Source organism: Clarias gariepinus, chromosome 6 (assembly GCF_024256425.1).
Source record: "Clarias gariepinus isolate MV-2021 ecotype Netherlands chromosome 6, CGAR_prim_01v2, whole genome shotgun sequence".
In the NCBI taxonomy this organism is placed as follows: Eukaryota; Metazoa; Chordata; class Actinopteri; order Siluriformes; family Clariidae; genus Clarias; species Clarias gariepinus.
Window position 1 is genome coordinate 35,785,921 of NC_071105.1, and position 20,824 is coordinate 35,806,744.

Genomic DNA, 20,824 nt, shown 5'->3' on the forward strand with positions numbered 1-20,824 from the left:
TTAATGTGGGAGCTTGAAGTACCTCTCATCCCTCCGCTGTGGGAAAGCTCGGCCAATCAGCTTTCTCTAGACCGCCGGCTGCGAGAGGTTACAGCATCACCCGGGAATCGAACTCCTGTAAATCCTTTATAACGGCTCTAATCTGAGGTGCTGGTTGTTAATAGGTGATTTCTGAGGCTGGTGACTCTAAATGAACAGAGGTCAGTTTTGGTCTTGCTTTTCCGGGAAGGTCTTCATGAGAACCAGTATCATCATGGTGCTTAATGGGTTTTGCAAATGCACTTGACACAATACTGGTTCTGCAAGAACTGTTCCAGAACAGCTGACCTTTATGTCCTAAAATAACAACCGTTATCACCCAAATGAGGATGGGTTCCCTGTTGAGTCTGGTTTCCTCTCAAGGCTTCTTCCTATTGCCATCTCAGGAAGTCTTTCCTCGCCACCGTCGCCCTCGGCTCGCTCATCAGGGACGATCTGATCATTTTGATTCATACATATTTCATACAAATTTCTACAATTTTCTTTTTAAATGTGTAAAGCTGCTCTGTGACAATGACCATTGTTTAAAGTGCTATACAAATAAAACTGAATTGTATAGAACTTAATTATCTAATGTCATATGTGTTATTTTATAGGTTTTAAAAAATCCAGCATTGTTCCAGAATTGTAGAAAATAAATAAAAAACAATGATTTAGGAGGTGTGTCCAAACTTTTGACTGTTACGGTACATAGAATGAGACAAGTCTTTTTAATATCCTGGGGATAATTCCAGGGCATATCAAGCATAAGAAGCTCTACAGTTTTTACTACCGTGTAATGCTGCATTATAAAAGGGCTAGGCATTCGTATTTGTTTATTCTGGTTTGTGTTTTTTTTATTTTTTAAATGGTTTAAAGTAATTTGTCGTGTGGTATGTTTAAAGTTATCTTAAACATCATGTTTACTGTGTGTTTCCAGCTCCACTGCAAATGTACATGATGAACTGATCCTGAATGTGATATCGTTATATCGGGAACATTCCTATAAAATAAACACACACACACACAGTAACACTAATTCACCAAATAATACGACGCCTAGTTCTACAGTATGAGTAAGTTATTGTGAGTCATTGTCTATAACGAAATGAGTGCTGCTTCACAGGTTCATTATTGTAATTATCGCATCATGTATCATTATTATCATGGACTCATTTGGCCATGTGTGTGTTTTGAAAAGCCTGGGAGATTTGCTGACCCAGAGAATGTGCAGTGAGTCATCAAATCACACTGTCCCATGCGCTCCGCTCCTAATAAGTCAGTTTATCTCAGGACACACACACACACATCTGGGCATAACAATTATTTACGGTACGTTAACCAAGCTAGAGTGTTCTAGTTCTAGTTCCAGTGTGGACAATCCAAAAATTATTTGACACCCTGTATCCAAGCCATTAAAATATGAGTGTTTAAAAGCTTTCAGCTTTACTGTATGAGATCACTGTGTAACGAGATATGGTGCATCTTTCCCATAAGGGCTCACACACCTTCTTGTTCAGATTGTGAAATGCTCAGATGCAAGGTTCTGAAATACAGAAACCTAGGAACAGTGCAAAACAGAGGTCTTGTCATTCCACAGCTGTTTCTGTACTGATGTTGATGTACAGCATGTTTGCAGGTGGATATCTTGTTAACAGTTATGATCATTTTGTAACTCTTGGCAGAGGTAGCAATAGTCGAAACTACTGCTACCGCTGCCAAGGTCTAGTGAGAGTCCTCATAGAACCAGAAGATTTCAGTTTCGATTGAAATATCTTGGGACTTATGGAAATCAGACTCAATTGTGCTTGTACTTATCTTGAAACTGTAAAAAGCACAGAATTGATCAAACTCTCTGAACACGTTGCGTTACTTTATTTTGACTCTTTTATTTAACTGGGAAGTTTATTACATGGACAGAAAGACCATCGTCTTTTAGAACTCGGTTATCCTGCGGAAGGAGCCGGTGGTGGCGCACACCGCACCCCAGTCGCTGAACTTTCTGTACTCGCCGGGACGCATAAAGTATTGGCGCCCCCTATAGCTAGGATGCTCGTACAGGGTCCAGTAGCCGTCCATCACGTTGCAGGAGTAGATGTCACTGTGGCGGAACCGCTCTTGCACGGACTCGCAGTCATCGCTGAACTCCATCATCCGGCCTTGGAAGTCAGGACGCTCGTAGATGCGCATGCGGTACTGCCCTCCACGGTTCTGGGGAAGAAATGCAAAAAAAACAAAAAACAGGGAATTTTAATGTGTTACTATTGACTTTTGCATTAGTGTAAATAATTAATTTCATACAGTAACATGTCCCATTCTTTAGAACATAACTGATAGTGTTTTGGGTTTTTTATTTAAATATTTTAAAAACCTCTTTATCTCTAAGATTCTGGAAAATATAGTAGCGGCTATCAATACTGTATCATTCAGGATTTATGCCCCATCACAGCACAGAGACAGCACTCATTAAAGTAGTAAATTACCTCCTATTGGCCTCTGTTTAAGGTTGTGTGACTATGCTTGTATTACTCAACCTCAGTGCAGCTTTTGACACCATTGATTATAGTATTCTTATTCACAGATTAGAAAATGTAGTAGGAATTAAGGGTACAGCCCTCTCCTGGCTCAGATCCTATTTGACCGATCAGTATCAGTATGTAGACTTAAATGGTGATTATTCTGCATGTTCTCCAGTGGTGTTCCACAGGGTTCAGTTTTAGGCTCACTGCTTTTTTCCCTTTACATGCTTCCTCTGGGCAACATATTCCGTAAGCATGGTATTAGTTTTCACTTTTATGCTGACGACACACAATTATATGTCTCAGCAAAACCTGATGCTGCTTAATCCAGATAAGACAGAAGTTCTAGTCATAGGACCGCATATAGCTAGAAGTAAGATTCTAGATCACTCTGTAACTTTAGACGGCCTTTCTGTTCCATTAAGTGCAACAGTAAAAGACCTCGGTGTGATTATAGATTCCAGCCTTTCATTTGAAGCTCATGTAGATAATATCACCAGGATAGCATTCTTTCACCTTAGAAATATTGACAAGATAATATTTATTGTCGCTAAATGATACAGAAAAACTAGTTCATGCTTTTATCACCTCTAGGTTGGACTATTGTAACGCCTTACTGTCTGGTTGTTCAACTAGGTGCATAAACAAGCTTCAGTTAGTCCAGAATGCAGCAGTGAGAGTCCTCACTAGAACCAGAAGATACAAGCACATCACACCTACAGTTTCTTATTTTCACTTCATTGGCTCCCTGTGAAATTTCCCATTAATTTTAAAATACCACTTTTGACATATAAAGCATTAAATGGTCTCGCGCCGCAGTACCTGAGCGAACTGCTAGTGTCTTACGATCCGCCACGCCTACTTTGATCAAAGGATGCAGGCTGCTTGTCAGTACCGCGTATTATAAAAATACAGCTGGGGGCAGAGCTTTTTCTTACAAAGCCCCAAAGTTATGAAATAGTCTTCCAATTAGTGTTCGGGACTCAGACACAGTCTCAGTGTTTAAGTCCAGGCTAAAAACCTATTTATTTAATCAAGCATTTTTATAAATAGATTTGCCTTAGGTAAAGAAGCAGATCTCGGGGACTCATGGACGTAGAGTATTATGGTGAACTGGTATGTTTAGATGCTGTCCTCCCCACTCTCATTGATCACTCAGGTTTGCTGACGGTGAGGTGATTGGTTGCTTTATATCTCAGGGAGCCCTCATGTCTGTCATTTCCTTCTGGCCCCTCCCCTTTTAGTTATGCTGTCATAGTTAGTCCTGCCAGAGTCTCTGCTTGCACTGTACAGTAAATATACATTTACATTATACATTATATGACTGTGACAAGACCTAACTGTTATCTCTCCTCTTCTGCACTCTCTCCTGCTCTTTCTCTTCCCTCTCTCCCCGTTTCTCTCCTTCCCTCTCTCTGTCGAGCTACACATGTCGTCCCTGAGCTGCCAGTGATCCAGACTCTCTCTGCCCTCCGGACCTGTCTGACCCATCCTGGTGCCCTGCTTCTGGTTGGAGATCTCGTCACACGGATGCCCCATGTGTCTCTTTGGGATGCATCTCGTGTCTGGTCTAGTTCAGGATTGAAACTTCATACAAGTCTACCTGAGTTTTCAATAACTACCTCGACTCCATATTACCATCAATTAACATCAACTGTTATGCTGAACTGCCTGCCAACTAACACACAGTATAAATGACACCTATGATCTTGGAAATAAACATTACACCAGACTATATTGTCAAGGATTTCTTTCTTTTAGCAAAGAGACTACAGAGTAAATTTCCTTTAAGGTACAGCAGTGTGATTATTTACATTTAATAAGTTTTAAACCTTCACTGCCTGGTTCACTCTGCCAAGGGAAACTGAAAACAGTACAAAAGGTGCAGCTTTAGGTTTACCAGCCCAGTGATGTGCAATGGCATACTGCAAAAATACAGGTTAAGATCCATAAAACAGTCTAATGCATCTTGCTAATATTTTTGTCCATAGAAAACCACAGTATACACCCGCACACACACACACTTACATAAGAGAAGGTCCTGCAAGAACGAACTGAGTCGTTGTAGCCCATCCAGCGTTGGTATTCGGGATATTCTCCACGGGTCAGTACATACTGGTATCCCGTGTAGTTGGGCTTCTCATACAGAACCCAGCATCCGTTTTCCACTCGGATGGAGTTGCAGCGGGCGAAGTGAGACTGCGTGTCTGGGGAATCGATCTCACACTCATACGAGCGGCCCTGAAAGTTCTTATCCTCGTAAAATATGATCTGCAATGAGAAAAAAAAAGCAAGTGGTTGTTAATTTCGTGAGCACACAATACAGAATCATTAGAGAATTCAATATAGAAATTTCAATTCATATTTCTGTTATGTTTTTTTGTTTAAGTTTGTTGGATCCAAAGTCCAAAAGGAATCAGAGTTAAGTTTTCTAAAAGTACTAAACAGCCAAGAGAGAGAGTTTAATGTGATGCTCGTTCTCCATTTACACAATAACGTTTTGAAAAAAATATATATTTCAGCCTTGAATATTTCTAAGCTATCACAATCCAGATGTTTACAGCTGTTCTGTCTCTTGTTTTCCCACCTTACTCATCCTGTTTGTGGGGTGTAGTCCTTCCTCGGGTGATAACTGAAGCTTGGTCGGCCTCGGCCGTTTTATAAACCTCAGCCATGGGTTTGTAGGATCAACAGTTTTTTTGTTATGTTGGATTTAGCACTGTTGAGACACTGCCAAGATTCTGATCCAGGCCATAGAGAAAAAAGTCCTGAATCATCAACCCAAATGGCAAACAGCTGCACATTGCTCGCTCACTCCCCCTTTTTATTGTCAGAGTCTATCAAACCGGCTTTTATCCTCATTATTGCTCAACTATGGGCCCGAGTAAGTGTATGTGTTACACAACTCTTCTTTTCATATAAAAATCTAAACAGACTTATAAAAGAATGACTGACTAATATTATTTTAATTACATAAGGAATAAAACAAGATAAAGCATTTCCTTTAAACATGTATCAAAGTTTTTTTTTCTTTTATCTGAATTACCCTCACTTACACTTACGCTTTATTTATTAAAACTACACCTCGGTGATGTTATTGCAACTATAAAAGGCTTTTCTTTCATCAGTCTGACTTTATTCTCTGTCTGATGTTGCACCAGAAGGTCTGGGGTCTCAGTAGGGGGTTCCAAAGCTCTGGTCCAAAGGTCAAAGCTCTATTTGGACACTTGAGTTCTTAACACACCATGTCCTGTCATGTCATGCTGGAACAGGCTTGGTCCTCTTAGTTCCAGTGAAGGCAAATTGTAAAGCCATAGCATACAAAGACATTCTATTTAGTTGTGCGTTTTCAATTCTGTGGCAATGTTTTGAGGAAGAGACAAATTGGTGTCTAGAAACATTTAGACACATACATAGTGCATTGGGCCAGGGGTGGCTCAGTGGTTAAGGCATTGGACTACGCTTCGAAAGATCACAGGTTCAAACCCCACAACCCCCAAGTTACCACTGTTGGGCCCTTAATCCTCAGATGTGTAGTAAGATAAAAATGTTAGTCGCTCTGGATAAAAGCGTCTGCCCAAATGTATTGGTTCATCCTCCCATCCCAGTTATCATTTACCCTCCAGACATGTCATCTCCAAATGTTAATCTTTCCTGTAAAATCAGAATACTAAAATTACTGTAAAGCTTTTAAAAGGGTCATACAAATTCAATTAAACTGGGGAACATTTATAGTAATTTTTTTAAACTAATGGAATACCTTTATATATCTAATCAGTGTCTAATTCCAATTATGCAGATGTTCTCAAATAACACTGCATTTTATGACATCAAACATACTTGTGATGTCAAGTGCACACTTCATTTTTTACTTACAGTATATGGATATTAATGCATATACAAGGGTTATTCAAGTCAACCCGAGATTTAATTATTAGATTAACTGTGCAGAATAACAGAACACAGTTATGAGAGCAAAAACTCCCTTTTATTCCTCTATATTGTATAATCCCCTGCTACACGAATGCATTTATCCCAGTGTTTTACCAGTGCTTGTATACCATCAAGGTAAAAATTTTCTCAGTATGCCTGAAAAATAATCAGATTCATGCCTAAATCACTGGCCTCCCAGGAACTCCTTTAATAGCCAAAACATGTGGAAATGGCTTGGAGCGAGGTCAGGACTGTATGCGGGATGTTGCAATAACTCCCAGTGAGTTCCTGTAATGTGCATGGTGTGTTGGTGAATGACTGTGTGTACAGTTCCCACACAGACAGATGTGTGTCTTTTGCAAGTTGGTGACAAATTATCTTTTTAAGGATTTTCAAAGATCAGGTGTTCCACTTGTTGAATGCTCAACTCGTCTGGGATCATCATTCATGGACTTCTTTAAAACCTTTGCACTTTTTGAATGCTTTAGTGTGGTTAAGAGACTCATCACCATATGGTACTTGAAATCTTCTGTAAATGTGAATTGGTCGATTGGCTTCATTCACAAGAAATTTCATAACGAGTCCCAGTTTGATTTGAACACCTCTAGTATACGGATTCGGACATGTTCTTAGTACATTTTTAAATTCTCTTGATCTAGTTATTATTCCATTTAACCTTTATTTTGATTAATTGTATCCCTACAAAAATTTGTGTTAATTATGTAATTTTAATTAATAAATTGCATGATTTTATTATTTGTGTAAAATGTTATAGCTTATCCTTTAACATATATGATGATTTTTCTTACAGTTTTCTAACAAATTTAGATATTGTGGCTACTAAGATTGCACCTAAATCAACAAATTATAGGAACATCAAGAGCTCAAAGCAACCGGAAATGGACGTTATCGTAGTGGAACGCGGAAGTACGCGCGAACGCGTCACTTCCGGGGCGTTGCCGAGATGGTCATGGCGGAGGGTACAGCAGTCCTGAGAAGGAACCGTCCAGGAACCAAGGCGAAGGTATTGCGGTGTGAATCAGAAACGCTTTTATATGTAAAGACAGACGCGATAATAAAATAAGTTTGCATTTAGAGATCGAAAAAAGCAGATTTACCGACGAGGCAGCTCGCTGAGTCACCCAACTAGCTTCTTCCAAGCAGCCGACCCTAGTAGTTATTTTTTTTTCTTTTCTGCACCCGTATTCCGAGCTCCGGCGCTGGTCCAATCAGAAGGCGATTTGTGAGATTTGAACCAATCCGAGGTAAAAGGAGGCGGGGTTTGTTTGTGAAAACAGGTGGGGTGAATTTTCAGCGTCTAGACAGCTAGCTATTTGTGGAGACAGCAGTCAGCTGTGACCTGAGCAGGGTTAGATCGTTTAGTTTAACAGGTTTACGTTGTTTAACTAGTACTCACAAAGTGGTTAGAATGTTTGGGGGGAAAATATAATAATGTATGTTAGGGAGATACAGGGCTTATAGCTGACTAGTGAGTGTGTTTAGCTGACAAGAGCTTTAAAATGTGTAAAATAACACTGTTATGTTCTGATTGGCAGTTTATTCTCTAAAACTTAAGTATATATAAACTTTAATTCAACACTTGAAAACAAATAAAATTTGTATGATGAAAGACTTTTCTATAAAACATTACGACGGCTTTAAAAATCTTTTCCTAAATTAAATTACACCAAAAAAACCCTCAGAGTTATAAAAGTATTAGAAAAGCCTTAATCGGTGCATTAGAGTCCATATAAGGTCAGGCACAATAACAGCTGGGAACATAAACTGAACAATCAGGGGAAGGCCAACATAATAAAAACATGTATATAAAAAGTTGTATAACCCCTGATTATTCAGTGACATTTCTTTTGTCATTGTTGGACGATTAGTGCGACACTGAGGCGTAGTGGTTAGTTAGCACTGTGGCCAAGCACCTCCAGGCTCGAGGGTTCGAATCTCGATGTTTGGCAGGATGTGCCTTCTTACAGGCAGACTGTACACAGCAGGTGTCCCTAAATAGCAGACCAAGTGACACTTCTCTCCAGACACTGATCCTTTTCTGATAAATGAGCATGATTAATATACCAGTAATGTAGTGTTTTTTCCCTCAAGGTGGTCGTGGCTTTATGCGTCACTCAACAGAGCGTTCAAGTTTACCAAAAAATGGAAACGAAAGCATGACAGCATGGCTTACTTAAAAAAAAAAAGAAAGTAGACTTTGAAAACTAAACCTTCCAAGACAAATGGACAGATCAATACATGTTTATTCTTCCTGTGGGAAGTTTAAAATTAGTTTGTCTCATATGTTCTGAAACCGTGGCGAAAATAAAAAGCGCCTCTATAAGATAAAACACAGGTCGTTATCTGCCATACAAACATATCTGCAGCAGTCCAAGGTGAGGGCGTGTAAAAATACCCGAACTGAGAGCCTGGTATGACGGAGCAACAGCAGAGTGCAAATACAAAGGAAATCTACAAGACCATGAAGGTTCACACTGTCCACATTTTAATGTATTTACTAAAAATGTGGAAATTTTTTAATTAGTTATATTTTTCTAGACATGCAATGAATGTGTGTATATATATGAGAGAGAGAAAGAGATCTGAATCATAACACAAACATGAAATTGAGATCTTGGCTCGAAGAAATTGTTATCGGTATTCTACTGCTGTAGCATGATTATGAATATTATTATAAGTAACTCTGTGATGTGAATTTTCCGCCAGGATTTCTACAGCTGGCCCGATGAGTCCTTCGAGGAGATGGACAGCACTCTGGCAGTGCAGCAGGTGAGCATTCAGCTTTAAACCTTCCAGCCAGAGATCTCACTCGGACTGGAGATCAGTCTCCATTTGTCATCTAATCACTCACACGTCTCTCGTTCGTACAGTTTTAAACCATTATTCACAGCGATTGGTCAAGATCTTTGCCTGGGAAATACAGCGATGGAGATTGTTTTATTTTTTTTGTGGTTAATAAACAACATTGAAATCTCCAAAATGTATCTCACTCTCTCTCTCTCTGTCTCTCTCTCTCCTACAGTACATCCAGCAGAACATTCGCTCCGACTGCGCCAACATCGACAAGATCCTGGAGCCCCCCGAGGGCCAGGACGAGGGCGTGTGGAAATACGAGCACCTCAGGTATGCTGCTCTCTCTCTCTCTCTCTCTCTCTCTTTCTCTCTCGCTCTGTGAGATTAATAATGTTAAGTGCTGACTTTCTGTCCACTTTTACTGTGTGTTGTAAGAACAGGACCTAAACTGTGTCTGTCTGGCTTTATTCCTTTTAGGCAGTTTTGTCTGGAACTAAACGGCCTTGCTGTTAAATTACAGGTGAGAATAACACACACACACTTCTGTGTTCTTTAAACATCATTCAAATTACAGTTTATATGATAAAAAATCTGACATGTAATCGCATGGAATTTGCCCAGTGGTGCTGTATTAGAAAAAAATATCTGTAAATCTTCTGTCTTGTGTGTGTCTCGTCCCCTTCAGGGAGAATGCCACCCTGACACGTGTACACAGATGACGGCTACAGAGCAGTGGATCTTCCTGTGTGCTGCACATAAAACCCCTAAAGAGGTAACGTGTGCAAAATGTCTTTTTCTAATGCGTTACTTGTCAGATACTTAAATTAATAAACAAGGTGTTGTTTATCAGGACGAGGTCGCTGTACAAGAGTTCAGTAAGTCTCCCTGAGACTCTTGTGTTTCCACTGTAATAATAATGTTCACAACACAAATATCTGGCAACACCTTCTTCTTTAACACCCCAATCAGCTCTAATTAGGAGGCACAAAAGTAATTGCATTTTACGCACACACACACACACACAGACACACACAATGCTCATTTACGAGCCTACAGTAAATAAGCATTGTTGCTTCTGGAGAGTGTGTGTGAGACCGTGTCTTGTGTTTATGTCCGCAGTGTCCTGCGATCGACTACACAAGACACACGCTGGACGGAGCCGCCTGTCTCCTCAACAGCAACAAGTATTTTCCCAGCCGGTGAGCGTTAAAGCATCAGTTTAATACTTAATAGTATTTATTGACTCTGTCACGCTTGTCTGCACTTCTTACAGTTATTAGTTTCTACCCGGAAGGTAACAGTTTTATGACCTCAACAAAAACGATGTTTCAGGGTGAGCATAAAGGAGTCGTCGGTGGCGAAGCTTGGTTCGGTGTGCCGCCGCATCTACAGGATATTCTCCCACGCTTACTTTCACCACCGCCAGATATTCGACAAGTACGAGGTGAGCCACACAGTTGAACGCTTTTACCCAAGACATATCACTGTCCTGGGATAACATGTTAAAAAAAAAATCTAAATTGAGATACCAGAATAAATCAGTATGGTGTAATGGTACACTAAAGTCACGGTTCTGTTTTTTTGTTTTATTATTATATTTTGAGAAGTTTTTTTTTTATTGTTGTCATTTGTATGGAAAATAAGTTAACATAATGCACATCTATTTACATACAAGTTTTTACAAAAAAAATATATATATATTATATAGCTTAGATCCTAAAAAAATGCCTATAATATTACAAATATTTTTTCTTTTTGTATTAAATCTAGCACTTGTGAGTTACCAGTGTTTTTTGGTTGATGGGTTAAAACAATAAACAGATGATTTTAAAGTTAATTGTACTTATTTTAACATTGAAACTGTCTTATTCAGTTGTCAGACAAATTCTGCTTACTATTATAAGTGGTTATTTTTAGAAAGAAGTCTTATTAACTGAAAAAAAGAGGAAAGACATTCAAGTAAACATCTATAAAAATGGGCTTAATGGTCTTCTCACAATGAGAAATCAAATATCATTTTCTCTCCGATTAGATTAAAGGGTGTAAAAGCGACATCAATCCTGGACTGTGTAGATTTTCCATATATCTAGTGAACACTGGAATTAAATTTCCTCATGGTTTGGTTTAAGTTGTGTGTACAGTATGTGTGTGAAAAGTACAGTGACAGAATCTGCAATGAATTTGTAATGTGTCGGAGTCAAACAGAAGCTGCATAGTATTGATGAAATACTGAGTGGAATCGATTGTGGGTTCTGCCTGGTACTGATTAGATCACAGACCCATAGACTTTCAAATGGATCTCAATTCATTTTCTTCTCTTTTATGTCTGCCTATCCAGGAAGAGACGTTCCTGTGTCACCGGTTTACTCGATTTGTAATGAAATATAACCTGATGTCGAAGGACAACCTCATCGTGCCCATCCTGGAGGAAGAGGTGCAGAATGCGGCCTCTGCCGAGAGCGATGCCTAATGACACGCGTGCACAGTACAAGTCCATGAAAAAAATCAAAATTTTTTGTGACTTGATGCTAGTGGATGCCCTTTGACAGGATCTCATTTTTGCATAACGCGGCTAGCCACCTTCGTTTCTCATCGGCAGTGTTAGGATTCTTTGAGTGAGGTCTTCCGATAACACGTCTCATCGCTAACATAAAGTACACCTTGTTGGCATAAATGCACAGCCTCGTCTCCAGTATAACACACTGTTTCGCATCTGTGTTCATCTCATAAACAAAAAACTCCAAGAGATTTTATAACGGCCAAACTTTTGCAGTTGCTTCTCATGAGGTTCTTCTTACAGGAGCTTCTCAGAAATCAGCTGGCTGATAAACACGCGCCGCACACACACTCAGCTGCCATCAGTCGAGTTACGGCAACACTACCAGGGTGTTTGTGTCATAAATTCTTTTTTTTCCTTTCTTTTTTTTAATTGAATGGTAACCATGGTTACCACACAACCTAAATAACCCTTTAGCGCCAAATGTTTTAACTGACCGCTTGCTTTACTCCGCTTATGTTTTCTTTACTCTCGCCTAAGTTATTGCTAATGTACTAAGATATTCACAACTCGGACCATCCTGGCTTTTTGTTTTGTTACATTAGGGTTTCTATAAATCTGTATCATTTACATTAGTATGTGAATAAGTAATCAATAAACAAGTGTACAGAGCCATCATTTGTGTGTTGAAGATATTTGTGAGACAATTTCTTAGGCTTATTCATTACAAGTTCAACAAAGCAGTTTTTTAAGAACACTTTAATGGCATGTATATTTTTAAGAAACACTTGTCTCGTAATAAAGACATTAAACCACACACCTTAAACAACTCTTTTAACTCCTTAAAGTAATAACATATAACAAGTATAAATGAACCTTTTAATGATCAAAAATTATTTTTATATTATTTTAGGATTTAGAAAAACAATGACCTTTCTTGTGTGTGCGCGCAAAACAACAAATACAAGAACTTTGATAAATCGGATACTTTCACAGGTGCACAAAAAAAAACATTAAATAAAAATTGTCATAAAATGGTCTCAATCACACACACAAACTAGACTGAATGGAAGAAATAAAGACCTTTTTAACTATATACAGAAACAGCAGATCTTCAAACCAAAGAAACACTGGCCTGAAGAAAATCAGTTTGTGGGAAAATGAGCGAGTTTCTCATAAAACTGATAGGTATGTATGTATATATATGGACACAGACATGCTTCAATAAATAAATAAATACCTGCAGTTGGTTAAATATGCTGATGGTATAAGCACTGTGACAGTATTGCACTGTACGTGAATGAAGGAGTTGATAAAAAAACTGCAAGGAGCTTATAGACATTTTTTTTTTTTATAAAAGCAATAAGATCGGTATTGCAAGCTCAAAATATTGAATGCAAGGCACATGGCATTACCATGCGTTTAGATGATTTGTGTTTAGCCTTGTGTTTTGAGTTCTTTGAAAACTGACTTACAAAAAATGACAGTATTCATGTTAACTGCACCTTGAACGCACAGTAGTGTTCTTTTCTAATGTTTGTTTAAGATGGTTTTCTGGGTGTTTGCTAAATTAGGACAGATCTGTCTTTGCCATGATGCGATCAGGACAGTTACAAATTTTAGATAAATAACAGTGTATGTGGATGAAGCAACAGACAAACAAAAATAAATTTCTTTCATGAGTTTCACGAGAATTTAATGTTCGCCAATCGAAGACATGTTCAAAATGCGCTCAGAACATATAAAGGGCTCTTGCTCACTTTATGTAAAAATTTACTTCACTGCAGTTACATACTAGTAAGGGCTGAGAGAAGTTAGTGTTTGGCTTGACACAAATTTAGGTTTTGTGTAAGTAAGTAGTTTCAGGCTGAAGTTTGATTTAGTTTGTTTTTAGTCAGTGTGTAGTCTTGGTAGATGTAAAACTGATGTACACGTTTGATTTAGGCAACAATTTTGTACAAACAAGTTCCGTATAGAATCTATAGTGTGCTTGTTGGCTTGGTTGATTCAGTTTATATTGTAAGGCTTTTCAGTGTTTTTTTGTTTGGATACCTCTTTAAATTTACTATACACTGGTTATGCAGAGATTAGTTTTAGTCCTGACGATGGCTTGCGTTTACGTCTGGGTGTTTTCAGTGTGTTTGTGTTACACTACACTGTATTGTGCACTGTGAGGTGATGAAGCAGACCAAACCCTTTTATTTTAGCGCGTCCTGTGCAGGTGAGGGTGCAGGAGGAGGCGTGGTGTGAAGATCAGGCACGTAATCTTTACGCAGGTGTGTGTAATGACGGCCGCGGGTGAACCTTGGTCTCAGGTGGACTCCAGGGTGAGAGAAACCTCTTCTGACTGACTGGAACTTTTGCTCCTGATAAAAAGAAAGAATAACATTGTGTTTTTTTACACTACGAATATAAGAAACAATGGCAATATTTTCACTCTGATGGAAACCTGCCTATTGTAAAAGAGCTTAATAGTAATTAGCAGGCTCACCTTCATGCCATCACCCTGAGGCAGAATTAGTGGACTCTGCACATAAATCTGATACGGCGGCTGTACCATGTGATCCATACAGGCCTGCTTACAAACACACACACAAAAATGAAACACACTTAATGTACATACAGTAGGGTTGCTCGATTATGGAAAAAATCATAATTACAATTATTTTGGTCATGATTGAAATTACGATTATTTTACACGATTACTCATTGTTTTAAAGAGAAATGTTGCATTTATTGAACAGAACAGTGAGTTCTTCTTAAAACAGATTAAGACAGAGAAAACACATAAAGGCAAACAAGATCATCAATGTAGTGCACTGCCAAAATCTTTTGAAAACAAGTAATAAATAAAATATAAATATTAAAATTAAATAAAATAATGAATAAATTATAAATAATAAATTATTATTAATGGTGTCGAGATGGCAAAGCATAACGCTTGTCCAGAGTATTTATCGTTTTTCCTGAATCCTTCGTTCTCAACCGTGCCAATGGGGCACATGTCTTTGGCTAAAAAGTATGCAACGGCATCTGTTATTTTTTTGTGCCTTTCTGAGCTGGACGGATACAGAGTTGCACTGAAGAGCGTGTCTTTAATGGATGACTGTGTCGCGGAGGATGTTGTGGGGGTTGTTCGTCCTTCTTTCTGTTTCTTTATTAGTTGGTCATATGTCGGTCTGTGTTTAAATTTTAAATGGTTAAAAAGATTTGTGGTGTTACCAAATCTTGTACCTAATATGTTTTCTATCCACGTCCGCTTCTTCGAATCCAAACTGTTCCCAAACAACAGAATTGCTTCTACCTCTTTTGTTGACCAAAGACTTCTGTGGCTGCTCTTTTTCTGCCATCTTCACTCGCGCTAATTTTTAAATGCGATCAGATACCACATACGCAACTTCTTCGCTGACAGTATAGAGTGAGAGAGTTCGGGCTTCTGGAAGAGCGAAAGTGCGGATCCGCGCACGTCAGAACGCAGGTAAATAACTTTAAAAAAGTGAATATTCGTTTTTCTCGATTACATCATTTTTGTGATCGTTGAGACACGAAATCAAAATCGAAATTCGATTAAATTCACAGCCCTAACATACAGTAGTTTACAATATATACAGTATCTATATACAGTATCTATATATATATTTTGACACCTCAATACTGAGACACCATCACAGACACACTATAGGAGTGATCCTGAGAAGTGTGTATTGCTACCTCGGGTACACCAGCTTCCATCAGGGGCACGGCTGACTGAACGCACACGCTTTCATTCGGTTCCACTGGGTGATACGTCAACTCTGCCGGCTGGACATATAGCAAAGGACTCGGGTTCGAATGGACAGAAGACTAAAAAACACACAAACACATGAGCACTGAAATGACTGATTGGTGATACACACAAACTGACGGCAGTATGTTACACACCTTCACCTGAGGAAAACCCCAAGGGACATGTCCATTCACATACTGGGATGGACCCTAAGTGTGAGAAAGAGAGCAGGATTATAATTATTGATGATTATATTAAACAATAAAGGGAAACATAGTACCTCCATTTCTAACAAGAAGGATCTGACGTTAGGTCCAGAATACTCAGAACTGGTAAAATCTAAAGTCAGCTTTAAAATCATGACTTCTATCTGGGTGCACTGACCTGGTGCTGGGGCCAGGCTTGTTGAGTATAAAAAGGAGCAGCTGGGTGAGCCACCATGACCGGAGATCCGGATACTGCGTGTGACTAACAAACACAAAACAGCAAAATACTGCATTGTAACATTGTACTAACACTAACGGAAAAATTCAAAAACAAAATAAACATGTTTCTTGGTAATTTATGTAGAAAAGTGCATAAATATCTGGCATTTTACTTATTCACACTATAATCTAAATCCGATATAATCACTTTTAAATCCACATTTCACAAAAGTTTTTTTGGGATCAATACACATCTACAAATATAACAAGTGTATTTGTTTGCTTAACTCACAGAAGGCCAGTGTGAGGGCTCCTGGTTGGGGAAGTAGGCCACTCCGTTGTGGAAGGTGTAGGGATATCCCATGGGCGTGGTCAGGTACATGGTGCCAAATGATGCTGGGAGAGACAGAGGAGAGCTGGGACTCGCCACGGAGTGACCGACTGCTTTAAAACCACAGGGTGTAAATTTGCTACGGCAACCAAACTGTCAAATATACTGTACACGCGAGTGATGTATGGATTCTTACAGTGCATGGTCCCGTGTTGCTTGCGAACTGCCTGTCCAATGTTCAGCCTCTTATCCCGAAAACACAGCCTATCCACCTGAGACGGAGAACAAGAAAGAGAGGCTCATATTCAACTCATCTATTTATATGGAACAAGAAAGCACTAAGCATATTTCTATAAGTACATCACAGTACTGACTGTATCATCTTACCCACAGGGATCACATTAGAAGTCTTATTGCTTAGTTATACAGACCACATAATTGCTCGTAACAGATGCATATTGAGAACTATTTACTTTGTTTACTTCAAACTGTTAAGAACTATGGATATTTGAGACCATGTTAATTTGTACAAGGCAGGATATCAGTGCAGGCAGCATGTTTGTGTACCCGGTACTATTGGAGCCTTACAACTGCAGGGCTCGACAGTTCAACCATGGCCTCTGGGCCTTGCTGATTAGTCTCAGGAGGGCCCCAGAGATTATTAGTGAACATCTGAACATCTAACCAAACAACTACAAAGTAGAAACTGTACAAAGTATCAATGTCAAACATAATGTGGTGTATCACTAAAAAATAGAAGGAATACTACACAACAGTGATTTTGCCTATAAGTGTTTTAGTTGGACATGCTTCCAAGAGGACAAGGGTGATGATCCTCAGTGCTATGACATCACATCCATGCTTCACTGTCAGGAGAATGTTCTTAAAGAGATTCATTGTATAAGCACAGTTAAATCAGTTTCAATTACATCGTTGTAACACTAGAACATAAATCATTATGGAATATTTAATCGTATATAATACCTATACTGTATAAGGATATTTACATTTTTCTTTACATTACAGGATTACAAGTAACTTGATCTGCGAGCAATTTGCAAGACGGGCAAAATAAAAAAATAAATTTCAACTTGATAAATGAGTGAGGTCTTGACATATAAGAAGTATGCATGCACTTTGTCTGTCATGATTCCTATCAAAGGTAAAGTGCAGATTATTATAATTTTTTTACTTTATATATGGTATTAATGAATATGTGGAACAAATCATCTAAGTTTCCATTATTTCTTATGGGGAAATTAGCTCTGATATATTAGTTCTTTGATATACAAGCACTCTTCCAATAACACACAATACAATATTATCAGGATACCCACAGTTTTACTAAGCAGCATGCATTTCTGTCATCTAGCATAATTATTATTTCTAAACAAATTTATCAAATTATTCACTCCTTTCAAACGCTTTAGAGTGCGCCACCTGTAGAATTATAAAGAATCGCCTCAAATGCCTCCAAAGCTAAACTTGACAGTGAGCGTGCAGGTTAAGTGGCTGTGAGTGAGCAGACTTGCATGGCTTCTAACGCGGGCTTACAGGGGTTCTAACCCACGCGATTTTCTACTAATTTGCACTTACTTGATTTTAGACTTGCAAGTGCGTATGAGTTTATGTTTAAGACTAATTCACTCAGATTTGGAGAAAAAGGCTGATTGGAGGCTTGTAATGTGCATAATTTTTGGAAATATAACGCCACAAAAATGTGTTTCTGTTGCATCTCTTGGAAGCTTCTGTGCTCGATACAGAATCGTTTATATCTGAGGCTGATCAGCCAATCATTGATCATGAGCAATCAAACTGAAAACCAATTAATTCTGGTCACTGGTCAATTCAGTTCATCTCTGTTAAAAATAGTTAATAAATAGATGAGATTTGTAATCAGTGTGGCAATACGCATATTTTCACACAAAAAATTGCAATTCATAACAATTTATAAATCAATCCCCCCCACAATCTATTTATCTAACGCATGTTAAATAAACAATGTTAAATATTAGGAACATATCACAATCCCTCTGTGTGTACATTTTTTCATTTATGTTTTTTCAAATACTGTTGGTACATTGTATATCACTTACTTTCTGATATCTATGTCTTGTTAAAGTGCATTAACTAGTTCGAAAAAAAAGAAAGAACTTAAACTAGAACATATCATCTGGATCTATTCTCACAAAACATACACTTGCATCATGTAGAATTTTCTGTGCATCCTCAGGAGTCTCAAAGGTTACAAAGCCATACCTAGAAAGAGAGAGAGAGGAGTAAAAGAGTGCTCAAAATAGTAAATGTGTTTTAAATCACTTAGAATTAAATTAAATTCAATCTCCCATACTGAAACAATGAGAATGCACTTACCCCTTTGACATTCCAGCACGATCGATGATAATCTTCACTTCCTTAATTGTTCCATACCGGGAGAAGAAACATTTGAGGTCATTCTCCGTAGTCTACAAACACCCACACACGTCAGACATTTATTACCTTTATCAAAGACACATCTCTGTACGGTCATACAGCTATACAGTGATTTAAAGACCACAGTACACACACTTACTTTGACGTCAATCCCTCCTACAAAGATGCGGTTTGGGATGACTGTGCCAATGCGGCAAGCACGGTTGAAAGTGCTGCTCAGATCTGGAGGAGTCGGACTGACAGAAGGAGTACTGGTCTGGGTCTGATTACACACAGAAGAGAAAACACACTATCACTAACTTCCCCTAAGCTACATTTGATTACCATTAGAAGGTCTATTGTGTTTAATAAAGAGTTATTACTATTTGGCTAAACAGGAAATTTAGGACCCTAAATGCTGCTAATTGCCTACAATGTACATGTCTCTTTAAAGTGAAAACTTATGGGATTTTATACTCATATCCTGCTAACCTGTACTCATAACATGCACCTCATAATTTATGATGCAATTTGTTAATACTATCAACATCAAAGCAAATTTTTTGCTTTATATTAGAGATGACACAATATCACTTTATCTGGAAAAAGTGTCTGAGAGTGAGGATTGTCGGAGAGAGATGAGAGAAACTAGATTAAAGATGTATTTGGCGTATCATTAAATTTTGTGAACCTTTAAGATTTTCACATATACATAAAATAAGACTTTTTTTAATGTGCATGACCTGCAGCATTTGCACAAAACCATAAGTTTACACAAATGTATGAGGTGTGTAAAAAAGTGTTGGCACCATTTTGGATTAATACAGGTTCAATACATGATGCCATTTTACACTTCTCTATGCAGAATATGTTTTCTGATGGCTTGTGTCTCTCTCTTTTCTTTCTCAAATATTGTATTGCATTTTTTTCACATTACTGAGTACTCTTATTTTATCCCTTCATTTACTTGTCTTCTATACTGCTAATCCTACTTCCACTGACCACTTCCCAGCATGACTGGCTTCTCAAGTAAACCGCTGTGCATGTCATGGCCTGAAATAGGTATAATTTCTGCTTGGTGATCTTAACTTCCAGTGAGGTCTTTGGCTTGATGAACTCTAGAACCTATTTATTGGTGATTCTCGCCGTCCGTATAAAATATTTTCAAGAAGAAGACCGAGAGAAAGCACAGATTGGGCGATTAATGTACTGGATGAACATTGATTCATTATCGCCTGCCCTTAGGAGTCGGCACTCAAATGAGCCGATTCAATAAAGCCGATACAAAGAGTCGACTCCGTCGCACACGACACATCACACATAAATATATATTAGGATTAATTCTGTTGCTTAATGCTTGCAACACAAAAGGTTTGTAAATTTATTTGATTTTCAATCACCGTTACATTAAAATAATTATAAAGGTTTTTCCTTATAAAAAAAAGAAAAAATACCAAATTAATTAATCTCACCTTCAACCAAAGTCTTCACACGGCACTGCACTCGAACGTAATATATAGGCTAGTTATGGAAACTTAAAAAAGCGACCGAAACGACCCATTTATCATGAAAAAAAAACGACAGCGCTTCTTTCCCTGGCTGAAAGTTGAAGTTAAATTAGCATTAGCTTTGCAACTGACTACAAAGTAACGGTCGCGCACGCGCAACACATCAATTTAAATGTTTAAATTTAACGGTTAATGCTCGCGAGTGCGATATGAACGTTAGTTAGCTCCCTGCAGGTTAGTTAGTTAGTTAGTTGGTTAGTTAGTATTAGCTTCGGAACTTACCCCTCTTTCGCTCTCCATCTCTCTCAGGCTTGTAGTGGGGACGAGGTTTGGAAGAAAACGAATATTCATAAATAAGAATTCGTCACATAAAACACTGGTTTGAAAAATAAGGAAAAAATGCTCTTTATTCTGTAGAAAGTTTCAGAATAAAACTGCAAAAAATATAAGATACGATGAGTGAAAAGAAAAACCCACTCCTCTGAGGTGATTCCATGTAACACGAATAGGGGGTGAAGTTATATAATAAATATAAAATATGCAGTCGGGTAAGGTACAAAAGAAGTTAAGGGATTTAAATTAGTCAAATGTGTTTGTAGGT

General features: G+C 38.3%; 3 protein-coding genes across 6 annotated transcripts; 1 reads left to right on the forward strand and 2 right to left on the reverse strand.

Moving 5' to 3' along the window:
• Window positions 1-1,753: 1,753 nt before the first annotated feature.
• On the reverse strand, window positions 1,754-5,292 carry LOC128526573 (gamma-crystallin M2-like). The gene is given in 3 exon segments (XM_053498570.1): window positions 1,754-2,229; window positions 4,566-4,808; window positions 5,125-5,292. Coding segments are annotated over 3 exon segments (687 nt in total). The 3' UTR covers window positions 1,754-1,953.
• Window positions 5,293-7,415: 2,123 nt separating this feature from the next.
• LOC128526574 (MOB-like protein phocein) lies at window positions 7,416-12,459 on the forward strand. Its single transcript, XM_053498571.1, has 8 exons — window positions 7,416-7,494; window positions 9,198-9,260; window positions 9,514-9,614; window positions 9,762-9,804; window positions 9,970-10,056; window positions 10,404-10,483; window positions 10,617-10,728; window positions 11,623-12,459. Exons 1-8 carry the CDS (start codon window positions 7,435-7,437, stop codon window positions 11,752-11,754), a joined length of 678 nt encoding a protein of 225 aa, XP_053354546.1. The 5' UTR covers window positions 7,416-7,434; the 3' UTR covers window positions 11,755-12,459.
• Window positions 12,460-12,558: 99 nt separating this feature from the next.
• Window positions 12,559-20,689, reverse strand: LOC128526908 (protein boule-like). 4 transcript variants are annotated; one of them, XM_053499124.1, is made up of 11 exons: window positions 20,506-20,689; window positions 18,876-18,998; window positions 18,677-18,768; window positions 18,502-18,562; window positions 16,500-16,575; window positions 16,265-16,413; window positions 15,932-16,015; window positions 15,703-15,756; window positions 15,493-15,624; window positions 14,273-14,359; window positions 12,559-14,147 (listed from the first exon to the last, which is right to left on the reverse strand). In XM_053499124.1, the coding sequence occupies exons 1-11, from the start codon at window positions 20,572-20,574 to the stop codon at window positions 13,980-13,982; spliced, it is 1,095 nt and encodes a 364-aa protein (XP_053355099.1). In that variant the 5' UTR covers window positions 20,575-20,689; the 3' UTR covers window positions 12,559-13,979. The 4 variants fall into 4 exon arrangements, with proteins under 4 accessions (XP_053355099.1, XP_053355097.1, XP_053355100.1 ...); XM_053499122.1 differs by having other exon boundaries at window positions 16,265-16,416; window positions 20,506-20,688; XM_053499125.1 differs by having other exon boundaries at window positions 14,273-14,356; window positions 20,506-20,687.
• Window positions 20,690-20,824: the final 135 nt, after the last annotated feature.

Bases quoted from the DNA above. Each gene is read 5' to 3' on its own strand.
- LOC128526574 (XM_053498571.1), top strand. From the start codon at position 7,435: ATGGTCATGGCGGAGGGTACAGCAGTCCTGAGAAGGAACCGTCCAGGA. The intron at 9,805-9,969 runs GTGAGAATAACA...CGTCCCCTTCAG, and splicing joins GCCTTGCTGTTAAATTACAG to GGAGAATGCCACCCTGACAC. The intron at 10,484-10,616 runs GTGAGCGTTAAA...ACGATGTTTCAG, and splicing joins AACAAGTATTTTCCCAGCCG to GGTGAGCATAAAGGAGTCGT.
- LOC128526908 (XM_053499122.1), bottom strand. From the start codon at position 20,574: ATGAATATTCGTTTTCTTCCAAACCTCGTCCCCACTACAAGCCTGAGA. The intron at 18,999-20,505 runs GTAAGTTCCGAA...GTGTGTAATCAG, and splicing joins AGATGGAGAGCGAAAGAGGG to ACCCAGACCAGTACTCCTTC. The intron at 15,757-15,931 runs GTCAGTGCACCC...TCTCACACTTAG, and splicing joins AAGCCTGGCCCCAGCACCAG to GGTCCATCCCAGTATGTGAA.